Source organism: Platalea leucorodia (genome assembly GCF_965183815.1).
Source record: "Platalea leucorodia genome assembly, chromosome: 11".
NCBI classification, from domain to species: domain Eukaryota; kingdom Metazoa; phylum Chordata; class Aves; order Pelecaniformes; family Threskiornithidae; genus Platalea; species Platalea leucorodia.
This window is the reverse complement of record NC_138833.1, coordinates 11,595,987-11,615,586: the sequence shown is the minus strand read 5'-3', so window position 1 is coordinate 11,615,586 and position 19,600 is coordinate 11,595,987. Positions and strand designations below refer to the sequence as shown.

General features: G+C 42.3%; 1 protein-coding gene across 2 annotated transcripts; it reads left to right on the top strand.

Annotated features, from left to right (window-relative positions):
* Positions 1 to 721: 721 nt before the first annotated feature.
* On the top strand, positions 722 to 19,599 carry RUFY1 (RUN and FYVE domain containing 1; the record flags this gene model as incomplete). 2 transcript variants are annotated; one of them, XM_082324460.1, is made up of 18 exons in its annotated part: positions 722 to 989; positions 4,549 to 4,722; positions 5,067 to 5,184; positions 5,845 to 5,946; positions 6,279 to 6,402; positions 6,829 to 6,887; positions 7,597 to 7,662; positions 8,298 to 8,367; positions 9,316 to 9,417; positions 9,844 to 9,960; positions 10,649 to 10,816; positions 13,528 to 13,625; positions 14,037 to 14,156; positions 14,927 to 15,056; positions 15,949 to 16,043; positions 16,497 to 16,545; positions 16,736 to 16,813; positions 17,537 to 19,599. In XM_082324460.1, 18 exons carry the CDS (start codon positions 722 to 724, stop codon positions 17,678 to 17,680), a joined length of 2,082 nt encoding a protein of 693 aa, XP_082180586.1. In that variant the 3' UTR covers positions 17,681 to 19,599. The 2 variants fall into 2 exon arrangements, with proteins under 2 accessions (XP_082180586.1, XP_082180587.1); XM_082324461.1 differs by having other exon boundaries at positions 857 to 940.
* Position 19,600: the final 1 nt, after the last annotated feature.

The following is a 19,600-nucleotide window of genomic DNA, read 5'->3' as shown; positions in this document are numbered from 1 at the left end:
CATGACTAAATGAGTGATGTATCTCAAGCACATACAGTTGCTGGATGGAAAAATGGATAATAAGCCATGCATTAGTAGGCTACACGAATATCTGAGACACCCAGTAAGGTCAAATTTTCATACTAGGGTAATTTCAGTTCCTCTTCATGATAAATCTTTTCTACAAAACACAGCCCAAATATATTATCGAAGTAGCCTTACTGACTACAGTTATTTTGTAATGCCAGTGATGCAAGCAAGCACTTTTCACAACAGTGAACCTGTCATACCAATCCACCATTTTAATCAAGTTACGATGACTTGAATTATAGGCAGAGTAATAAAGATCTCTTTAAGTTGTCACAACTTAACTGCAAAAATCTGGGTTTTCAAAAGACGCAATAAATTTTCTAATTGAAAATTATGTTTGGGAACACAGCAATAAAACCCTGTAAAGTGTATTGTTGTTACTTTCATAACTCGTTTAAAAGTAAACTCTTTCTTCATCTTCCACCCCCCAGCTCTCATGCCCCCCGAGTCTTTAACTGAGAACGTCAAGCAAACTGCTTATTTCTGGAAAGGCTTGTCCTATAGTCCTGCTTATGCATGCAGCTGCTTTGAAATCGTTCAGCTGGCTCTTCGGTACCTGCCTTCCAAAGGCAGGCAGGCAGGCAGGCAGGCAGGCAGGGCGTGGGGCTGCCGGCTCGATTGCTCATGACTAGTGTCATATGATACGTTAAAGATGGCTGAAGGGGAGAGTTGCACCGCATCTGCCGCGGAAATAAAAGACGACTTTGAGATTATTGACAAAAACCAGATTCCTAATACGACTGAGTTGAAAAACGAGGAAAAAGAGAAAACGGGAGAAGCGAGGTGGTCTGCTCCTATCTTGTCGCTGGCCAAGAAAGCCTCTGAAAACTTAGCGCTGAGCTATGGCAACGCTCTGAAGTCTGCATCTTTGGTAGGATTCATATCCAAACCAGTCAGCAATGACAGCACAGCAAAAACAAGTATGGTTATGTTTATTTAGTAAACTTGCTTTTATGGTGCACAAATAAGTTTGCTCCCGTAAGTGCTGTTGATTAGAGCCAGTGATGCATGATTATTACTTTGAATTTATTTTTTAAAATCTGATGCTGCAGGTTTTTATTTAAGAAAAATCATAAAAACAACACAGATGTAGAACTTAAAATTTAGCGTAATCAGAAGAATCCTAAACTCTTAATATATTTGGGAAAATTTACTTTAGTTTTGTGCAGTAGGCTTTGATTTTATTCCTTTTTCTCCCTCTCCCTTAAAGTTCACCTCCGCAGCAGCCTGACTGCACTCATAAGTGATCTACTCCATTCATTATCCTTCCTAGGTGTGCTGGTTCAGAGAAGGGACTACACTGTACTTCTTGGATAGCTTTCATTTCAGAAAGTGGACAAGTGAACTAAGATATAGATTTGTTATAAATTACTTTTTAACTATGCTAAAAATGCCTTCTATATAACCACAGCTTGCTTTATTAGACATCTATATTCACGGATATAGCAACCATACAGATTTACAGAACAGGTCTCTTAGAACTGAATTAAAAGGGCTTTAGTTGAATTCATACGGAAATTAAATCTCAGTGATATTCATAACATGGAAACAAGACCGTTCAAATGTAGCAGTAATTGGGCCTGGAGTCTTGTACTCCAGGCTCTCAGACTAGCACTTAATGGTTTTGGAGCAATGGAGCTCAGTTTTGCTAACTGATGCTGACCTTTTTGTTTTTAATGATATTACATATTCAAGTTGGAGTTTTGTGGGAATGAATTGTGACTGCATGGTGAAATATGCTACTGCTGATGGACTTGTTTATTTTTTTGTAAAAATTCCTCAATGTTGCATAGTCAGAGTTTAAGCTTAATTCTGTCCTGAAAAAACTAGATTCTTGTCTTTCCCTGCATCTATAAGTCTCACGCCAAACTTCTCATAGATTTGTTTCCTGGATGCCTGTCTTGAGCACCTGGGATCTAACCTGACAAGGGGCAGAATATCCCATTGTCTTCTGTTGCATTTGGAATAATGTTGTGAATAGATGTCACTCAAAACAACATACAGCATTTGGCAAGGGGTAGGGAATAAAATGTTCTCTTGCCTGAAATTGAGCTCCCACACTTCCTAGAACTTTTACCACAATCTTTCAGCTTCTTAACTGTAAAGTAAGGGAATACAACACTACCTCCCTACTATATACTATCTGAAGTATTCAGATAATATGTTAATGAGTTTTCTAGAAAATTCCATAAGAAAAAAATCTGTTCATAACTTAGATATGAAATGTGAACAGGCACTAAATGGCCTATTCTGCCTATTCTACCTATTCATTATTACCTTTGACCAAGCACTATAAATTCAATTTAAAGCAGGTATTTTTAAGAAATAATCTGAGGCCTGCAAGACCACTTGTAGAAAACTAGCAACTTGTTCCCTGCTGCCATCTTTTTCCAGAGATTTTGTAACCTCTACCTGCTACTTCAGATCTGTTGATCACATGTAAACTCTGCTGCACACCACGCAGTCAGTTGGACATATAGAAAGGCATATCATAAAACCGGCATCTGCCATTGAAGAAACTGTCCTGCCTTGCAGAGAAGGCCAGGAGCTACAAATCTAAAGAATACAAATCAAGACAGACTTGCAGTCTTAAAGACTAAGAGATGGAGAACTGTTAACTTTTCTTTGTGATTCAGTGTTTTCTGACTTCAAAGTGTGCTGAATAATTACTGTAAACAAGGCATGGGCCTTCAAAAAGATGTTAAAATGAATCTGTGAATTGAATGAGATACGAGGCTGTGTGACCGCATTCTTAAAGATTGCAGCATCATGTCTGTGATCTTTTGCACTTAGGTTAACCTGATTCCTAATCTTTGAGGCTTGGCTTTGGTAACGTGTCTACTACTTGTCTATTTTGCATGTACCAACTTGTACATGGTTTTGCAAAAGATATACTTGACTGTATAAATTTGCAACAGTCTAAAAAAAAATTGTTCAAGTAATTATTTAACTTAATACAAACCCTTCTTAAGACACTTAAATTTAAATTTGTGTTTGTAAAGAACATTTCATTCACAGTATTCTTTTTCTTTTTTTTTTTTTTAAGTCTTATGGATAATACAATATATGTATCTTGAGCAAGGCTTACAAGCAAATTATTCCTGATAAAGTAAAAATTCAAATTCGGGAAACCATCAAAATAAGTTAGCATTGCTACTGAACACCTCAATATCCAATATGTCCTCAATATCCAATAACACCTCAATATCCAATATGTCACTGATTTTCTGTTTCTGCAGTCAGCTTTTCTCTGTTCCTGATGTGTAACCTGCAATATTAACATCAAAATTCAAGATATTACAGCTCATTTAATCCTCAGTCTCAAGACAGTATATGCAATTTTGAGGCATCCACTACATTGGCTATAGTCATTGATTCAATGAGTTACTGAGAAAACAAGACTTTGTGTGCTTTGAGATTATTAAGACCAATTTAATTAGAATGACTCCCCGTTTTCACTCTTCCTGAAGAGTTTTGCTTGTTTTTAATCCTAAACTAACATCATGTGCACACAAAGGACGGTAATAATGAAAATTAGTACCGAAGGAGACTTTTGCATGGTGTTAGGAATAGTGTTAACAATCTTGTGTGTGACTGACACAGGGGCTCTACCTGTTAGACTTGGTCTTCTGTAACTGCTGTTTCTGCAAGGGAGTATGACCGTGTTTGATCCACAGGTGACAGCAGGATTCTCCTAATGCAACAGCGTTGGCTCAAAAGATGACTTAGATGACCACTGGTCTGCGGTTGGCAGCCTCTGTCAGAACTTGTTGTTGACTGGAAAAAAAAGCGGTAGCTGGCCGCCTGTTTTTGTCTCGCCCTCCTTCAGGTTTGAGGGAGGAGGAGGAGGAGGAGGAGGAGGAGGAGGAGGAGGAGGAGGAGGAGGAGCGCCCGTCCCGCCGGGCGGGGCGGGGTGGGGCGGAAGGGCACCCACCTCCCCGGGCGCGGGCACGGCCGCGCACCACAAACTCTTTCTAAAATGGCGCCGGGCGCGGCGCGCGGCCCGCCTCGTCACGCTCGATCTCGCGAGAGTTGCCGGGGCGGGTCGGCGGTGCGTGCGCTGTTGCCGTGGTAACGCGGGCGGGGAGGGGTCGCCTCAGCCCGCGGTGGGGGGCTGCCCTCCGGCCGCCGCCCGCGCAGGGCCCCCCGCCGCCCCGGCAGGGCGCACAGCGCGGCCGCTGAGGCGGCGGTAGGCGCGGGGCGGCTGCCGCGACCCCCCGGGGGGCGGCGGGTGCTGGGAGCGGCAGGGCCGGGGCAGCGACCCCGCTACCCCCGGTGTCGGTTCTCGATCCGCGCGTACAGCGTGTTGGGAGTGGGAAGATTCACCCGCGTCCTGTACCCAGCTCTTCTCAAGCCGTTCACCTCCGCAAGATGGAGACCGAGACGGGGAGGCAGCACTCCTGTCAGCGCTGTGCCAGGCCAGGAGGAGTGCGTTTCTAAACCCAGCTTTTCTTTCTCCACCCGTCTCCGCCCGCCCAGGTGCGCGATACCACGCCATGGAGGAGCGCGCCAACCTCATGAACATGATGAAGCTCAGTATCAAAATCCTGATCCAGTCGGCCCTGAGCCTGGGCCGGACCCTGGACTCCGACTTCCCTCCCCTGCAGCAGTTCTTCGTGGTGCTGGAGCACTGCCTCAAGCACGGGCTGAAAGGTGGGCACCCGCTCCCCGCGGCTGGTCTGGCTGCCTCGCTGGGGAGACAGATAAATGAGTCTGTGTCCTGTCTCGCTGTGTCCCCAGTTCGACTTCTGTGTGACGTTAATATTGGTCACATACACCGTATGATGCTAATCAGTATTACAGATGTAACTATGTGGTTACCCTCTCATATACTCTGTATTTGGTGCCTCCTAAACTGTCAAGGTATTATTAATACCCCCTTTTCATTGACATACTAGGAGCTGGTGAAACAAAGTAAAACGTAGACTAAAATTTGTAATTCTGGCGTTGGGAGCCTGTCACTTTTCCTCACAAGCTTCTCTGTATACTCCCTTTAGTGAAGAAGACTTTCATTGGACAGAACAAATCGTTTTTTGGTCCTTTGGAGCTAGTGGAAAAACTTTGTCCTGAAGCATCGGATATAGCAACTAGTGTTAAAAATCTGCCGGAGTTGAAGTAAGTTGATTGTAGAGGATGATGCATTTCACTTATACTGCTGGGAAAAAGAATCCTTCATGTAGTCTCTCGCCTTCCTTAATGAGATCTTGTTCCCAAAGAGGAAAATAGGGTATACAGGAGGCATTGACTTCTCCAAGAGATAAGGAGGATATCTCAAAATACTCAATGCTTCTGATTCAAGTAATTCTGTCAGATTAAAAATATCATTTGGAAACTTCTATAACCTTGCTAAAAATAACCGTAAAGTCTTCACAGATATTTTCTTTCCTCTTCTTTCCGTCACTTTTATGACTTTGTGTCATTTTGTGCATGTGCTAGTAGTATTTCATCTGGGTAATTCAGGATGATGGGAAGAGACTAGTTTTAATGCTAGGATGCATCAATAGTTGGGTTATGGTGGTAGTTGAAAATACATATGTCTTTCCAAGTTAGGAAGACTTTACAATATATTTTCCCTTTGCTGAAGCAATGGGATATACTTAAATGCTTCTGTGTTCTGGAGACAATGCTTCATTTCCCCATGGATTTTTTTTTTTTTTTTTTTTGTGGTTTTTTTTTAAGTAAATAACTCCCTTTGTAAAGGAAGAATTTTGACTTGCACAAATCTACTTAATGAAATGCTTTGTTTTTACCAAAACATGCAACTTTTCATTTTAGGACTGCTGTGGGAAGAGGAAGGGCTTGGCTTTATCTAGCACTCATGCAAAAGAAACTGGCAGATTATCTCAAAGTACTCTTGGACCATAAGCATCTATTAAGGTAACAGTACAGACATACGTAGATTGTATTCATTGAATCACTGAAACCTTGCATTGCTGTAGTAAGAAGTCATTAATTGACTGGTTTAACTTTAAGCTTGTTATTGCAACCTGCAGAGCAGCAAGTTGTTCATTGTTTTTGCAGTGAACCTACAGAGGAGCAAGTAGAGTATCTTCTGTGAGAGTTCTGCATCTTCTGCCTTGTGCAATAAATTAGTGAGAAGGGGCTGATCAGCTGAGCTTTATAAGGGCTACATTACTGTTTATATGATTTCAGTGATGGAAGTACCATTATAATTGATGCACAGTGATGCCTTATAATATTTCTTCTAGTGAATTTTATGAACCTGATGCACTGATGATGGAGGAGGAAGGAGCAGTCATTGTGGGTCTGCTAGTTGGACTGAATGTTATTGATGCAAACCTTTGCTTGAAAGGAGAAGACTTGGACTCCCAGGTGAAGATTAAAGCTTAAATAATATCAGTCAGTATAAGATTCTAGTAGAATTAAGCACATCCATAAATACTTTACTGAAACGGGTCCAGAATTCTGTCCAGAATGTCCTGTGTTGAAACTTATCATGCTTTCCACGTTGAGTCAAAAAAAAGTACATAAGGATCCATCTCTTTAAGTAGCAGTTTATGGAAATGCTGTCAAAACTAATGACTGCTAGGAAACTGAGCACACTGAATATGGTTACTTTGATGCTTTTATGACAAACACTAGCTTGCATGTTTGCTTCAGCTAGGAAGAATATAGGTATTATCTGTCTCTCTAAACTTGAACTTAAGATTTTTACCTTTTTCCAAATACAAAGTAATGCCTGCTGCTACGCAGAATTGCACTGTGAAGGTGTGTTAATATCTTAAATATTTTTTTCAGGTTGGAGTGATTGATTTTTCCTTGTACCTTAAGGAAACACAGGATAGTGATGGCAAACAGTATGTATGGTGAATTAGTGATTCTAAATTGTTATGTTTTTTGTAGAACAAACCTGTCGGACCGTCTGTGGGAGCACATGAGTGCTAGAGATCTCAAACTCTTTTAATCATCCAAACAAGAGAATCCAAAATAGATTTTGTTAGCTAAACAAAAGTACTAACTGTCAAAGGTTGAGCCCATGGTAGTTTAAAGCACAATACAGTGTGGAGAGTTTGTGTCTTGAGCTGGGACCAAATTAAAAGCCCCAAAAATTTTAAGTTGTGTTTTTAATGGGTTTTAGGAGACATGATCTGCGAGGTCACCCACTACTAAACCACTGCTTTGTTTCTAAGCACTGTTTCAGAAATGCTCTCAATTAAGTAGCTGTCTTTGTGGGAGAGATCAGTTATGGAGCAAAAAAAGTACTTTTAGGTGAAATGTTAGGTGCATTAGAGACTGCAGCTGTCAGCATCACTGTATCTAGAAGCCCTGTAGTGAATGGAGGGGACTTCATAGTTTGCATGCTTCCTGCACTTGAGAGCACTTTACTGTTTAGCTGCTTCATCTCCCTAGTGCTACCGGTCTAGCTCAGGCACAAGTGTTTTTATAAGAAAAGGAGAAAAGGTTTGAACTCAGTTTGTGAGTCTGTGCTGAAAACTCTAGTACAAACTAACACTTTAGAATGAAGGAGTTTCTTCTCAATCAATAAATTCTCATTTTTACAACTAGAGATGGAGGGATTACAGCTGTCCTTGACCAGAAGCATTATGTGGAAGAACTTAACCGACATCTAAGGTGGGATTTTCATCTATTCTAATGTACAAACACTCCTCCTGTTTAGCTTTTCCAGTATGACTTTGAATGTCTCTGCTGTCAGTCTTGTAGATTTTTGTCTGACATTGAAATGCCTTTTCTGATTATATCCCAAAATCTTAGTTTCATTTTGTAATCTTATTCATCTGATGGCATATGCAATGCAGAAAACAAGTCTGTGTAGTAATAGTTGACTTTTTTGAGACTTATTAGTGATTAACAGAAAATTTTGGAGCTACTTTTTAAAGAGAAAACTATTACAAGTGCATCTGGAAATTCATTCTTTAGAGGAAGAGTCTCTGTTCTTACCCCATACGTTGCTCAGTGGGAGGAGCAGGCCTCGCTTACCCTCTTGAACGTCAGAGAGTTGTTAAGACTGCAAAAGCTAAGCCAGAACAGGGCTGCCAACTAATAAAGTAAGCTGCCAACTGTAGGCAAATGCATGGTCCTCTCAGAGCTTAAGAGGGACAATTGTCTTTCCTCCGAGTTTTTTGCCAGCGCACCAGAGTATTTCATTGTTAACAAATGCAAGATGGTAAAAGTATGGTTGGGGCTGGGAATAAATGCTGAACGCTGGCACTTATTTTGTTTTTATGCATATCTCTTCCTTGCTGCAGTTGCACGGTTGCAGATCTTCAGAACAAAATAGACTGTTTAGAAAAGACCAATTCAAAACTCCAGGAAGAGGTTTGTGTCTGGTCTGTTAAATATTTCTCATAGCTCTCTTCCATCAGAGGCAAAACTCCCTAAGAATATACCCTAGACCTAATATTTGAGTTGATACTAAGGAACTATGGGGACCTGGTAGGACTGGCATGAGTTGGAACATGGGAAAAGCTCTGTGGAAAGCTTCTACATTATATTAGTTGTTAAAATGCTTTTGGGCACCTATTTGTTAGACGAGTTTCTTTAATGAAGTTTTTTATCTTGCAATGGTGTCTCCACCCAAAAGTAATCCTACCACTGTAAGGAACATGATTTGTCCTTCTTCCTTCTGCACATACATGTTTGTATGTATTTGTCATGTGAGTTAAATGGACCTTGAAAAAAGAGAAGGAAAAGAATCACCCTTCAATTAAGAAATCTTTCCTAGCTGGGAACTGAAATAGAATCCAGCAGTATGCATTATAATGGTTGTTTTGGCTTTTGTTGTTGTGGTAGTTGTGTTTTACTGTTATATTATTATCTATAGGAGTTCAGAGTGTATCTGTGTAGTCCAATTTCCAATACTTTTTAGGGTATCTCCACTTGAAAATACCGTAAGGTTCCACCAGTGAATGTCAACCCTGACTTGCTATATGACTTCTAGTTCATACCAGAATGAATACCACAGACCTGTGGTGGATTTTAGCCTTTTACACCAGGATGCGTTTCTTTGCACAGTTAATATTTAAAAATAATCGATGAGGGCGTGAAGCAGAAGTCAAATGAACAAATGTTGGTGCGCTTATTAATTTAGGCTGTACAGTGAGTATGGCTGCAAAAGGGTCAGGCAGCTTCTGGGGAGAATGAAAGGGACAAAGGGGAAGTGAGCAGCACACCTGCTACAAAGGCTGAGCTACTAACTTTAGAATTCCTCCAGCTGTTGCATGCTTGCACAGTAATTAAATATAGATATGTTCTTTTTGTAAACAGCTTGCAGCAGCAACTGACCGAATTGGATCACTTCAGGAAGAGCAGCAGCAGTTAAAACAACAAAATGAATTAATTCGTGAACGGAGTGAAAAAAGTGTAGAGGTGGGACGCCTATTTAAAGATTATGAGGATCCTTAAACTAAGTGATCTCTTTTGATCAACTGTAGTTAGTGCTCTCAAAAGCACTTTGAACTGGAATGCTAAGTACAGTTTAGTATGCTACTGTGTAGATCACTGGTTTTGTGTGTAGTATACACAGGCGCTGGATTTTGCTGTTCTTTACTACACACAAACATATACTTGCAGAAGGGAGAAAGCATTAGAAGTATTAGAGTGGTTTATTTTTAATTTTACTCTATTCTTTGAAATTTCATCTTATTAACATTTGCCAGCTTCTTAATTGTAAAATAGTGGGATTTTACTTGAAATAGCACATAGAAATATTGTGTTACACACAAGAACTTAAAGCATACTTTAGATACATAGCTTTGTAATCTTATGTGGCTTTTTTGCTGATGTTGCTTGTAGGTGACAAAAGAGGATACAAAAGTAGAATTGGATACATACAAGCAGTCACGCCAGGGTCTTGATGAAATGTACAGTGATGTTTGGAAGCAGTTGAAAGAAGAAAAAAAAATTAGGCTGGTAAGGAAACTTAACTACAGAAAGTGAAATGAAAGATACAGGATTCTGCATACTTTAAGGTAGCATTACAAATACAAGATGTATACTGTGCACTTTTTGCAGCTATTCAGAATTCATAAAGGAATTGCAAGCAAGATGCTGGACATTGGTTGTTAACACTGTCTGTAAAGAACTGGAAATCTGGGCTTTTGGAATGCTGAAAATAAAACATCTTCCTCTGTTTAAGAACCTACCAGTATTATTATAGCTGACACTAAGATCAAAACACAAAGAGAGGCAACTGTCTTTATGGAGGAAGATATGGTATATGCACAACAGTCACTTGCACAGTGAAATGCTAATTAGTGACTGGTGAAGGGGCTGCCCAGAGTTGCTGAAGCCTATGGCTCTAAGTCAACCCAACTCCAGCTGCCAGGAGAAGTGCTTCATTTTACAGGCCGCTAAGTTACACACTGAGCTCTACACTTCCTGCCAGCAGATCTGTGCCCTTGCCCTGATATGGAGAGCTGAAGTAGTATTTTGGTCTTACTAACTTAATGTATTATTTGAGACCTAACTCCTCTGTAAAATCATAGTTCAGTATTATCTCAGAGTAATACATAGTTTGTGTATGGGGTTATATGGGTTTTGGAAATGGTTATCCCTGACATATGACTACATAGCAGTAACTAGGAAATCTCTTTGTAAGGAACTAGAGAAAGAGTTGGAGCTACAAATTGGAATGAAAACAGAAATGGAAATTGCCATGAAACTTCTGGAAAAAGATACTCATGAAAAACAAGACACTTTAGTTGCACTTCGCCAACAGTTAGAAGAAGTGAAGGCTATTAACTTGCAGATGTTTCACAAATCTCAGGTATGTACATAGTGGAGAATAAAAAGAACAGCTGTAGTGGTGGTCTTCTACACATTAATTGTGCACTAGGGATGCATATGCACTTATATGCATCTGAAGTAATACTTAGATGCAACAATTTCCTTAAAAATATCTATTTTAAAACTGTTAATTTTTTTTATTATGCTTTATTATTGGTATTATATTGGGTATGTTTGGAAAGAAAGGGGGTTTCCTTGAGTATGCTGGGTAGTGTGCCATAGGATCATGCAGCAAATGCTGAGACAAATGGAGAGCTCTCACAGGGGAGAAGGTGTTTATAGAATCGTTTAGGTTGGAAAAGACCTTTAAGACCATCAAGTCCAACCGTTAACCTAGCACTGCCAAGTCCACCACTAAACCATGTCCTCGAGCACCACGTCTACCTGGCTTTTAAATACCTCCAGGGATGGGGACTCCACCACTTCCCTGGGCAGCCTGTGCCAGGGCCTGACAACCCTTTTGGTGAAGAAGTTTTTCCTAATATCCAACCTAAACCTCTCCTGGTGCAACTTGAGGCCGTTTCCTCTCATCCTATTGCTTGTTACTTGGGAGAAGAGACCGACCCCCACGTCACTACAGCCTCCTTTCAGGTAGTTGTAGAGAGCAATAAGGTCTCCCCTCAGCCTCCTCTTCTCCAGGCTAAACAACCCCAGCTCCCTCAGCCGCTCCTCGTAAGACTTGTTCTCTAGACCCTTCACCAGCCTCGTTGCCCTCCTCTGGACACGCTCCAGCACCTCCATGTCCTTCTTGTAGTGAGGGGCCCAAAACTGAACACAGTACGCGAGGTGTGTCCTCACCAGTGCCGAGTACAGGGGGACGATCACTTCCCTGGTCCTGCTGGCCACACTATTCCTGATACAAGCCAGGATGCCATTGGCCTTCTTGGCCACCTGAGCACACTGCTGGCTCATGTTCAGGCGGCTGTCAACCAACACCCCCAGGTCCTTTTCTGCCAGGCAGCTCTCCCCCCACTCTTCCCCAAGCCTGTAGCGTTGCCTGGGGTTGTTGTGACCCAAGTGCAGGTCCTGGCACTTGGCCTTGTTGAATCTCGTACGATTGGCCTCAGCCCATCGATCCAGCCTGTCCAGATCAACAGGCTCTACAGAGGTAGAGCCTTCCTTCCCTCCAGCAGATCGACACTTCCACCCAACTTGGTGTCATCTGCAAACTTATTGAGGGTGCACTCGATCCCCTTGTCCGGGTCATTGATAAAGATATTAAACAGAACTGGCCCCCAGCCCTGGGGAACACCACTTGTGACCGGCTGCCAACTGTATTTAACTCCATTCGCTGCAACTCTTTGGGTCCGGCCATCCAGCCAATTTTTTGCCCAGCAAAGAGTACGCCCATCCATGCCATGAGCAGCCAGATTGCAAGGGTCCTTTGTTCTAATCACTTAGTGATTAGTCTTTAAAAATTTTCTTACTGCAGCCAAGAACTGTCTCGCTTCTCCCTCCCATCTGTGTTGTCTTGCCTTTCACCTGCACCACATTTAACACTGTTTACCATAGAAAGCAACAGTAAGCCTCTCTAAACCAATAGAAAACTATCAGTTATTTTTGTCTATCTATCTCCTGTAGTCTGTACCCAAATGGTCAGCTGAGTGCTATGGCCAGTGAAAAGGCAACACTGGATCTGGGGAGGGAGGAACTCTGCGGTCAGGCTGGCCTCTGGAGCCACCAGAAAGTTGTTGCATTGGTTTAGGTATTTTTGTTATACCCCCTTTAGCATGAGACCTGGCTCTCCAGATGTCAGATGGTTAGAGAAGTAAAATGAAAAGCATTTTGCTTTCTGGGCCTGTCTGCCTTCCTCAGTATCTTCCCTACCTGTGAGGTTTTTAGAGTTTACTTTCCCCATCGTTTGTGTCACAGATATTGCAGGGGTTTGGGGATGTTTTTATTGTTTTTTTGTTGTTTGGGTGGGTTGTGGTGTTTTGTCTCGTTGGTGTTTTGGTTTTTTTGTTTTTTTTTTTTTCAATTGAACAAAAGATACAGTGATAGGCATTTCTACAAGGAAGAGATGTAGTAGTAGTGTTCACACAAAATATACAGAGCTTGTCTCCATTAATGATATAGGAGTTTAACTAGACTGCTCCTCCCATATCTGGTGCCAGAAATCCAGAGGGGATTTCTCTCACTTTCTATGGGCTGTTTCCTGATGCCTGTTCAGGCTTTATCCAGGCCTTTGCCTCCTTCACAGATGCATGGAAACTTGCAAGGCAATGGGGCAATGGCCAGTGAAACCCCAGTGCTGAGGTATGCCTTTGCTTTCAAAAGCAATATTTATTTTGGTTTTTGTTTTTTTGGTTTTTTTTTTCTTCCTGGTTCCATGCCCACTGAGTGCAGTTGTTACATTTAAATCATAATTGATATTCTTATCCTGTCAATTTAATCTGATAATTTCTTTTTTCAAACTCGTTTCTAAAGAGAAGATTTTTGGCTTGTAGCTGATCTCATAGGTCAAAACTTAGTACAGTTAAGCCTTTTTCTGAGCTCTTAACAAAACAAGTTGAGGAGTGTCTGCTCTGGCATTATCAGCATTTTGTTTGTACATTCCAGTTAGACCAGGCATGGCCTGTAATAAGCTAAACATTGTTTATCTAGTGGCAGACTTTTCATTAAACACTAACACATTACGCTTTAGAAAACTAAAATGTATTACCTGGAATATCTATTCACTTATTCCTACAGAATGCAGAGTGTTCATTACAACAGAAAACAGAAGCAATATCCTCTTTTGAAGGAAAAACAAATGAGATGATGTCCTCTATGAAACAAATGGAAGAGAGGTAAGAATTACACGCTCAAAAAGTCAACACTGAAATCAGTAGAAAGTTTCCAACTGAAAGCTTTATAGCATGACCTTCTGTACGCCTCCTATGGACATTTGGGCATGTGTGCCAGCATAATGTTTTCCCAGGCAAATATGGCCATAATTGACATTCTCGAAAACCATACCTCTTTCCATAGGCAGGCTGTTTAAAAACATGTTGACTTTAGTTTAAGAACAGGTATGACTCTCGCTTTGGGGTTGTTTTTTGCAGAAGCAGTTGCTTTCAAAAGCAATTTTTTTCTCCACTAGCATTTTCAGTTCAAGCTTTTATAAAGATCTGTATGGTAAATCTAAAAGAACAAAATGAGAGGCTGTAGGTTAGAAGTATGTGAATTGACAACAAATGTACATGTTCCTTACTTTGTAGATTGCAGCATGCAGAAAAGGCAAGGCAGGCTGCGGAAGAAAGATGCAACAAGATGAAGCAAGAGCTTGCTGGCAGGCTTGACACTTGTCGGCAACAGATGTACCAGCTGGATAGCAAATGGTATTTAATCTGATCAGGGTTTTTTCCTTCCCTTCTGTCATTTCTTTAAGAAGTGCTTCCTGCTCCTTTTGTGCTAAGATCTAAAGAGGGATAGGTTTGAATTATGTTGGGTTCAGCAAGTATTGACAGAAATATGCAAGATCTAGGAAGGCGCTTCTGTAAAGTGCACAGTTAGCATGAGGATTCTGAAATGCTTTTTCCAGAACATCCGATTTAGAGCACAGAGTGCCAGTAGAAATCTGGTCATTCTGACTAGCAATGGAGCTTTCAATTGCTTTTTTACTGAATCAGGAGATAGACCTTGTCATGCTTGTAGGCTGAGCTTGTAAGTGTCTGTCATCCAAATGGATTGGGGTTTTTGGAGGGGTTTGGGGAGTGTCCTGGTGTTCTTAGGGAATGTTAATCCTCTAAAGATTTCTAATACCTATAGAAAATACTTATTTCGCTGTTCAGACTTCAGGGTAGAGTGTCATTTTAAAATACGGCTGTTTAAACACAGGTAGTCAAATATGTCCTTGTGGGAACTGGTTTTGGTTTTTTGGTTTGGGGTTTTTTTTCTTCTATTTTCTTCTAGCCATTCATTGCTGCTTGTTTTCTGTGACCTGAAAATGCTAATACACTTTTTGATGTCTGCTGCCATAACATCCCTGTTCTTTCCTTTCCCAGAACACCACTCTAGTTTTTGCCCTCTTTTGGACAAGGTTTCTTCTTAAGTGCTATAGGATATTTTTCTGCTATAGGGTTTCTTAGAATGAATTATTTTTAAATAGCTCAACTCTGGAAAAGGAGTTAAAATCTGAAAAGGAACAGAGACAAACTTTGCAAAGAGAACTACACCAAGAGAAGGATGCTACCACTCTGCTTAAAACAGAATTGCAACAAATGGAAGGCCTAAAAAAGGTATGCACAGTGCAAATGTGCCCAGTGCTCAGGATTAAAGCTGACTTCAGAACCAGTGTTCAGGATTAAAGCTGATTTAGAACCAGTGCAATGTTTGCATCTGTAGTAGAGTAATTTCTTCTGTACCACTCTCCTCCTCTGAGTGGTTTCAAAACCTTGGCTGACATAATGCAAGTCTGCACATGACACGCCAAGAGAAGGAACTTGGAGCAATATAGGGCTCAAGCAATGAAAACAGCTTAGCTAGAGCTGGCTGAGGAGGTTTCTGTCTGCCCTGCCTTAGCTGCGCAAGTGTCTGAGCCGTTCATCAGTCAGCAGCTGAAGCTGAGGTGGGATAGCTGGGGACAAAAAGCTCATCAGCTGTCCCATGGTGAGATACCCCTGCTCAGGTAGGAAATGGCAAGTTCAGAGCTTTCAGTCACTGTGTGATGTCTTTCAACTGCATGTAGTAAAATAAGAACCCATTTTCAAGCATTCAGAACAACTGAATGCAATTTATTTTTTACGCATGAACGTTCTTATTGATCTAAAGAGAATTTGCTCCTGTGTATCGGGCAGTTTAGATTTTGAAGGCACAATTGTCCAGCAGTATCTGTCTATATGCTCGTGCGTGGGCATAGGACTGCTGCATTCTAGCTATGTTCAAGGACTTTTAAAGCCTGAAAATCTTCCTCTCTTTCTGGTAAATATGGGTAAATGACTTCATTGTGCTCTACAGGAACCCATGGGTAGTTCCCACATGTAATTCTAAACATCAAGCCTTAGAAATAGGTGGCTTTGTAAAGGAGCTTATTCTTGTGAACTGCTTGGGTAGTTTGGATAGCCTGTCTGATCTAGGTTATAGGTCAAACCTAGCACACAGAAAATTTGATTTTTGTGCTTAATTTTATAGGAACTGAGAAAACTGCAAGATGAGAAGCAGCAGTTAGAGAAAGTCTGTGAGGAGCAGGAGCAAGCTCTTCAGGAAATGGGACTTCATCTCAGCCAGTAAGTTCTGGGAACTGAACTCCTGTAAGAGACGTGACCTGGAGGATGGAGTATCAAACTAATACAGCTAACTTTAAAATGCATCCAGTTATAAAAATCAATAAACATGAGAATTTTAGGAGGCATTTACTATGCATGGGAAACTAAACAGCCATGAAATAAAAGTGAGGGAAGGTCCTTGCACGAGTAGGCTGGCTGAGATAGCAAACAATACAGCAAATGCACCGTTCTTACAGTGGCACTGTGGCTTTCCCACATTCTTCTGAATATACTGAAAAGGGGGCAAAGCCCGAGGTGACAGAGCTTCCTGGTGAGACTGAGCGGTTCAGAGTTGTAACGGAGCTGACTGAAGAATTAGAGTTTAGATTCAGTGGCTGGACACTGGAATGACAGGTAAAATTGAACACAGCTAAATGTAAAGTCATGCAGAGAGAATTATTTTCTTTTTTCCAGATCGAAGTTAAAGATGGAAGATATTAAAGAAGTAAATAAAGCGCTAAAGGTAATCTACATCCCATGGATATTCTGATTGAGCATATGCATTTCATTTAACACCTTCAAATTTCACCACGGTTATCCTACTTTAAAAGATAGCTTTTGAAAAATACCAACAACGTTGGTAAACTGCCTTTGAAGTTTTATTTTATAAATTTATTTGTAGCTACAGTGAGGTTTTCATTCCAATTTTCTAGGGTCATACCTGGCTGAAGGATGATGAAGCAACTCACTGCAAGCAATGTGAAAAGGAATTCTCTATCTCAAGAAGGAAGGTGGTGGTGTTCAGTGAATTTTTTTTTTCCTTTTTTCTGTGACAAAACAAAAGTTGTGCTGTCGTACAGTTCGCTAGGGAAGACTGACGTTGCTTCAATTCCAGATCTTGTTGGCATGATAACTCCATAGAGAAGTAATTCGGTACTTACTTCCTGTCCTAAAAATAATGTTCTGCTCGGGCCCTTTCCTCGGTAGGGACCTGCTGTGGGCTGCGTGCTCTCACGATGCGGTTCATCCCCCTTCCCTGGTGAGCTGTGTGCAGCAAGGACTGGACGCCGGCGGGCCGTGCTGTGCCTTTCAGTCGCAGGGGGCCGCTGCCGGGGTCCTGCTCCGTGGCTCGGGGCAGCTCGCTGTGCCCGCGCGGGGCACCCGGCAGCCCGGGCACCAGAGCCAGGCCTGCGCGCGCGCTTCCCTGAAGGCCTGGGCCTGGCTGTGCGGTGCCCGCTCGGGGAGGGCCGGAGAGCGGGGGAAGGGCAGCAGGGCCGCGCCTCCAGCCCCTGCGAGCCAGGACGAGCAGCTCCTGGGCCTGGAGGGAAGCCGGGCCGTGCAGGGATCGCACCGCAGCCCTCTGCACAGGGCGGGGAGTGCTGCTGGGAGGGCTGGGCCGGTTGGGAGGTGGAGGATGAAGTCAGTGGACTCCGAAAACTTGTGTGAGGTCCGATTTCCCTCTGCCCGATGCTCAGTTTTAGGCAGCTGTGCTTACTGTAACTCTCTGTTTGTAGCATCACTGCAGAAACTGCGGGGACATCTTCTGCAACACCTGTTCCAGTAATGAACTTGCACTGCCATCGTACCCTAAACCTGTCCGTGTCTGTGATACTTGTCACACTTTACTACTTCAGCGGTGTTCATCTAATTCCTCCTAAGGCTTTCATAACCTCAACAGGACCACTTTAACATTGGAAAAGTAGCCATTATTTTTTTAATTCTGAACTCCAGGCATCTGTGCAGCAGACTGTCTGGTCTCTAGTATTTTCCACCATAAGACAGAGCAGTGTAAAATAACTTGTAGGGATTATGCAAGCTAATGTTTCTCCAACTGGAATAATTAAGAAAATTAAATCACCTGTAATTTCCCTTAAAGCTCTATTTGAAACTAAACTGCAAATTGACACTTTTCTGATTTTTATAGATATTTGTAATGAAATTTGTATATGCATTTCTACACTTACTTGATCCCTCTAGACGTTGCTGTCTTTCTGCACATTGACTTCAGCTCCTGTCTTCACTGTAGGTGCTCCTGTGTCTCACTGGCTAGTATACAGTTTTGTATTCGCTCCCAGTACAGAGAAGAAAAGTCAATTTATGAATTGTCTATAGAAAGAGCTTTATGATGAGTGTCAATGAATGTGCCTTCAGTTCACTGCAGTCACTTGTTCTGGAAGTCACTGTGACTACAGTACAGTAGTTACACAATAAAGCCTTTTGCAAAAACTGAAAGTAAGACTGAAGTTCTGATTTTTAACAGCTGTCAGTCACAGATCCTGGAAGAGAATGTTCTTGTACTGCCTCACATGTCAAGGGCTTAAGCTGGAGATGCCAACATGCATCCAGAATCCCTGATCAACATGTGCATGCTCACTGCATTCTGCTGAAAGGTTCCAGATAAAGCCAAGGCACTGCAGCAGTAACAAACTGCTTCCATACTTCCCCAGGAAAAACAGCAGGCAGGGCCCCCAACCTGCTGGGACACAGCAGGGCAGTTGCTCAGAGTAGCTGCCTTAAGCAGCAAGGCTGTTACCAACTTCAGCGTGTCTCTTGCTAATGAGATCGTTTTCTCAAGCACGAGCAAGGCTGCACTGGCAGGCTGCGATAGACCAGCGCTGCTGCAGGGGTGCGCCAGGGGAGCAGCTGCCAAATCACACCCCTAATACCAGCAGCAGGCAGGGGCAGGCAGCCCAGTGCCCATCAGCACCCACACTGCTGGGCAAGCGCTGCACAGTGCACAACAGTGCTCTGGCTGAAGGCAGCGTGCTGCAGCGCACAGGCTGCTGCCTTCAAAGGCTTCATTTCCAACAGTACAAACCCTGGTGAGATCCTGCTCTGCTATTGGGCTGTTCAGTTACCTCCAACTCTTGATGATGCTTGACAAGTTGAATTTATTGAAACACAGTTGCAGTAAGCTGCACAGTCCACAGATGCAGCACTTTTGCTGCTTTGTAGCCTTGCCTACACGTTAACTACAGAACCACCTCCTAACCCCCATTTGCAGCTTTGCAACCATGCCAAGCAGGCAGCTGGGGCCAGCTGTGGCCGCACCACAGCCTTTAGGCACTCTGAACCCCCACAGGTTGGGCAGCTGCAGCAGCAAGTGCTGGTTTTCTGAACTAACCCCCCTTGGCTGAGAAACAATTCCCACTTTCACACCCCACAAGACCAGCTTCCTGGTCAGAATTCTTATTAGGAGCAGTCAGAACACTCTTGGCAGACGCATGTTAGAGTACTACAGTCACCGCGGCCACAGGAACAGTGACACTTCTGGACATGTAGCTACACCTCAGAAGCTGGAGATCAAGAAGGAATGAGTTCCAGTTTTTAAAAGGAAGATTTATTTAACAAGTTTCACTTAGCGCAATACACCTAAAAAGGAAATCACAATACAATGAAAGATTAAATCAAGGCCTCAGAATTTTATACGAACACCAAGACCAAAATCCTAAAGTAGCCGTATTGCGTCTCAACACGTTTCCCCCATTAACTTAAAAAAAAAAAAGCTTTAACGTGCCTTACAGGATATTAAAAGAAATAAACTAGAACTAACATGCCAAATGTTCACTTTGAATTTC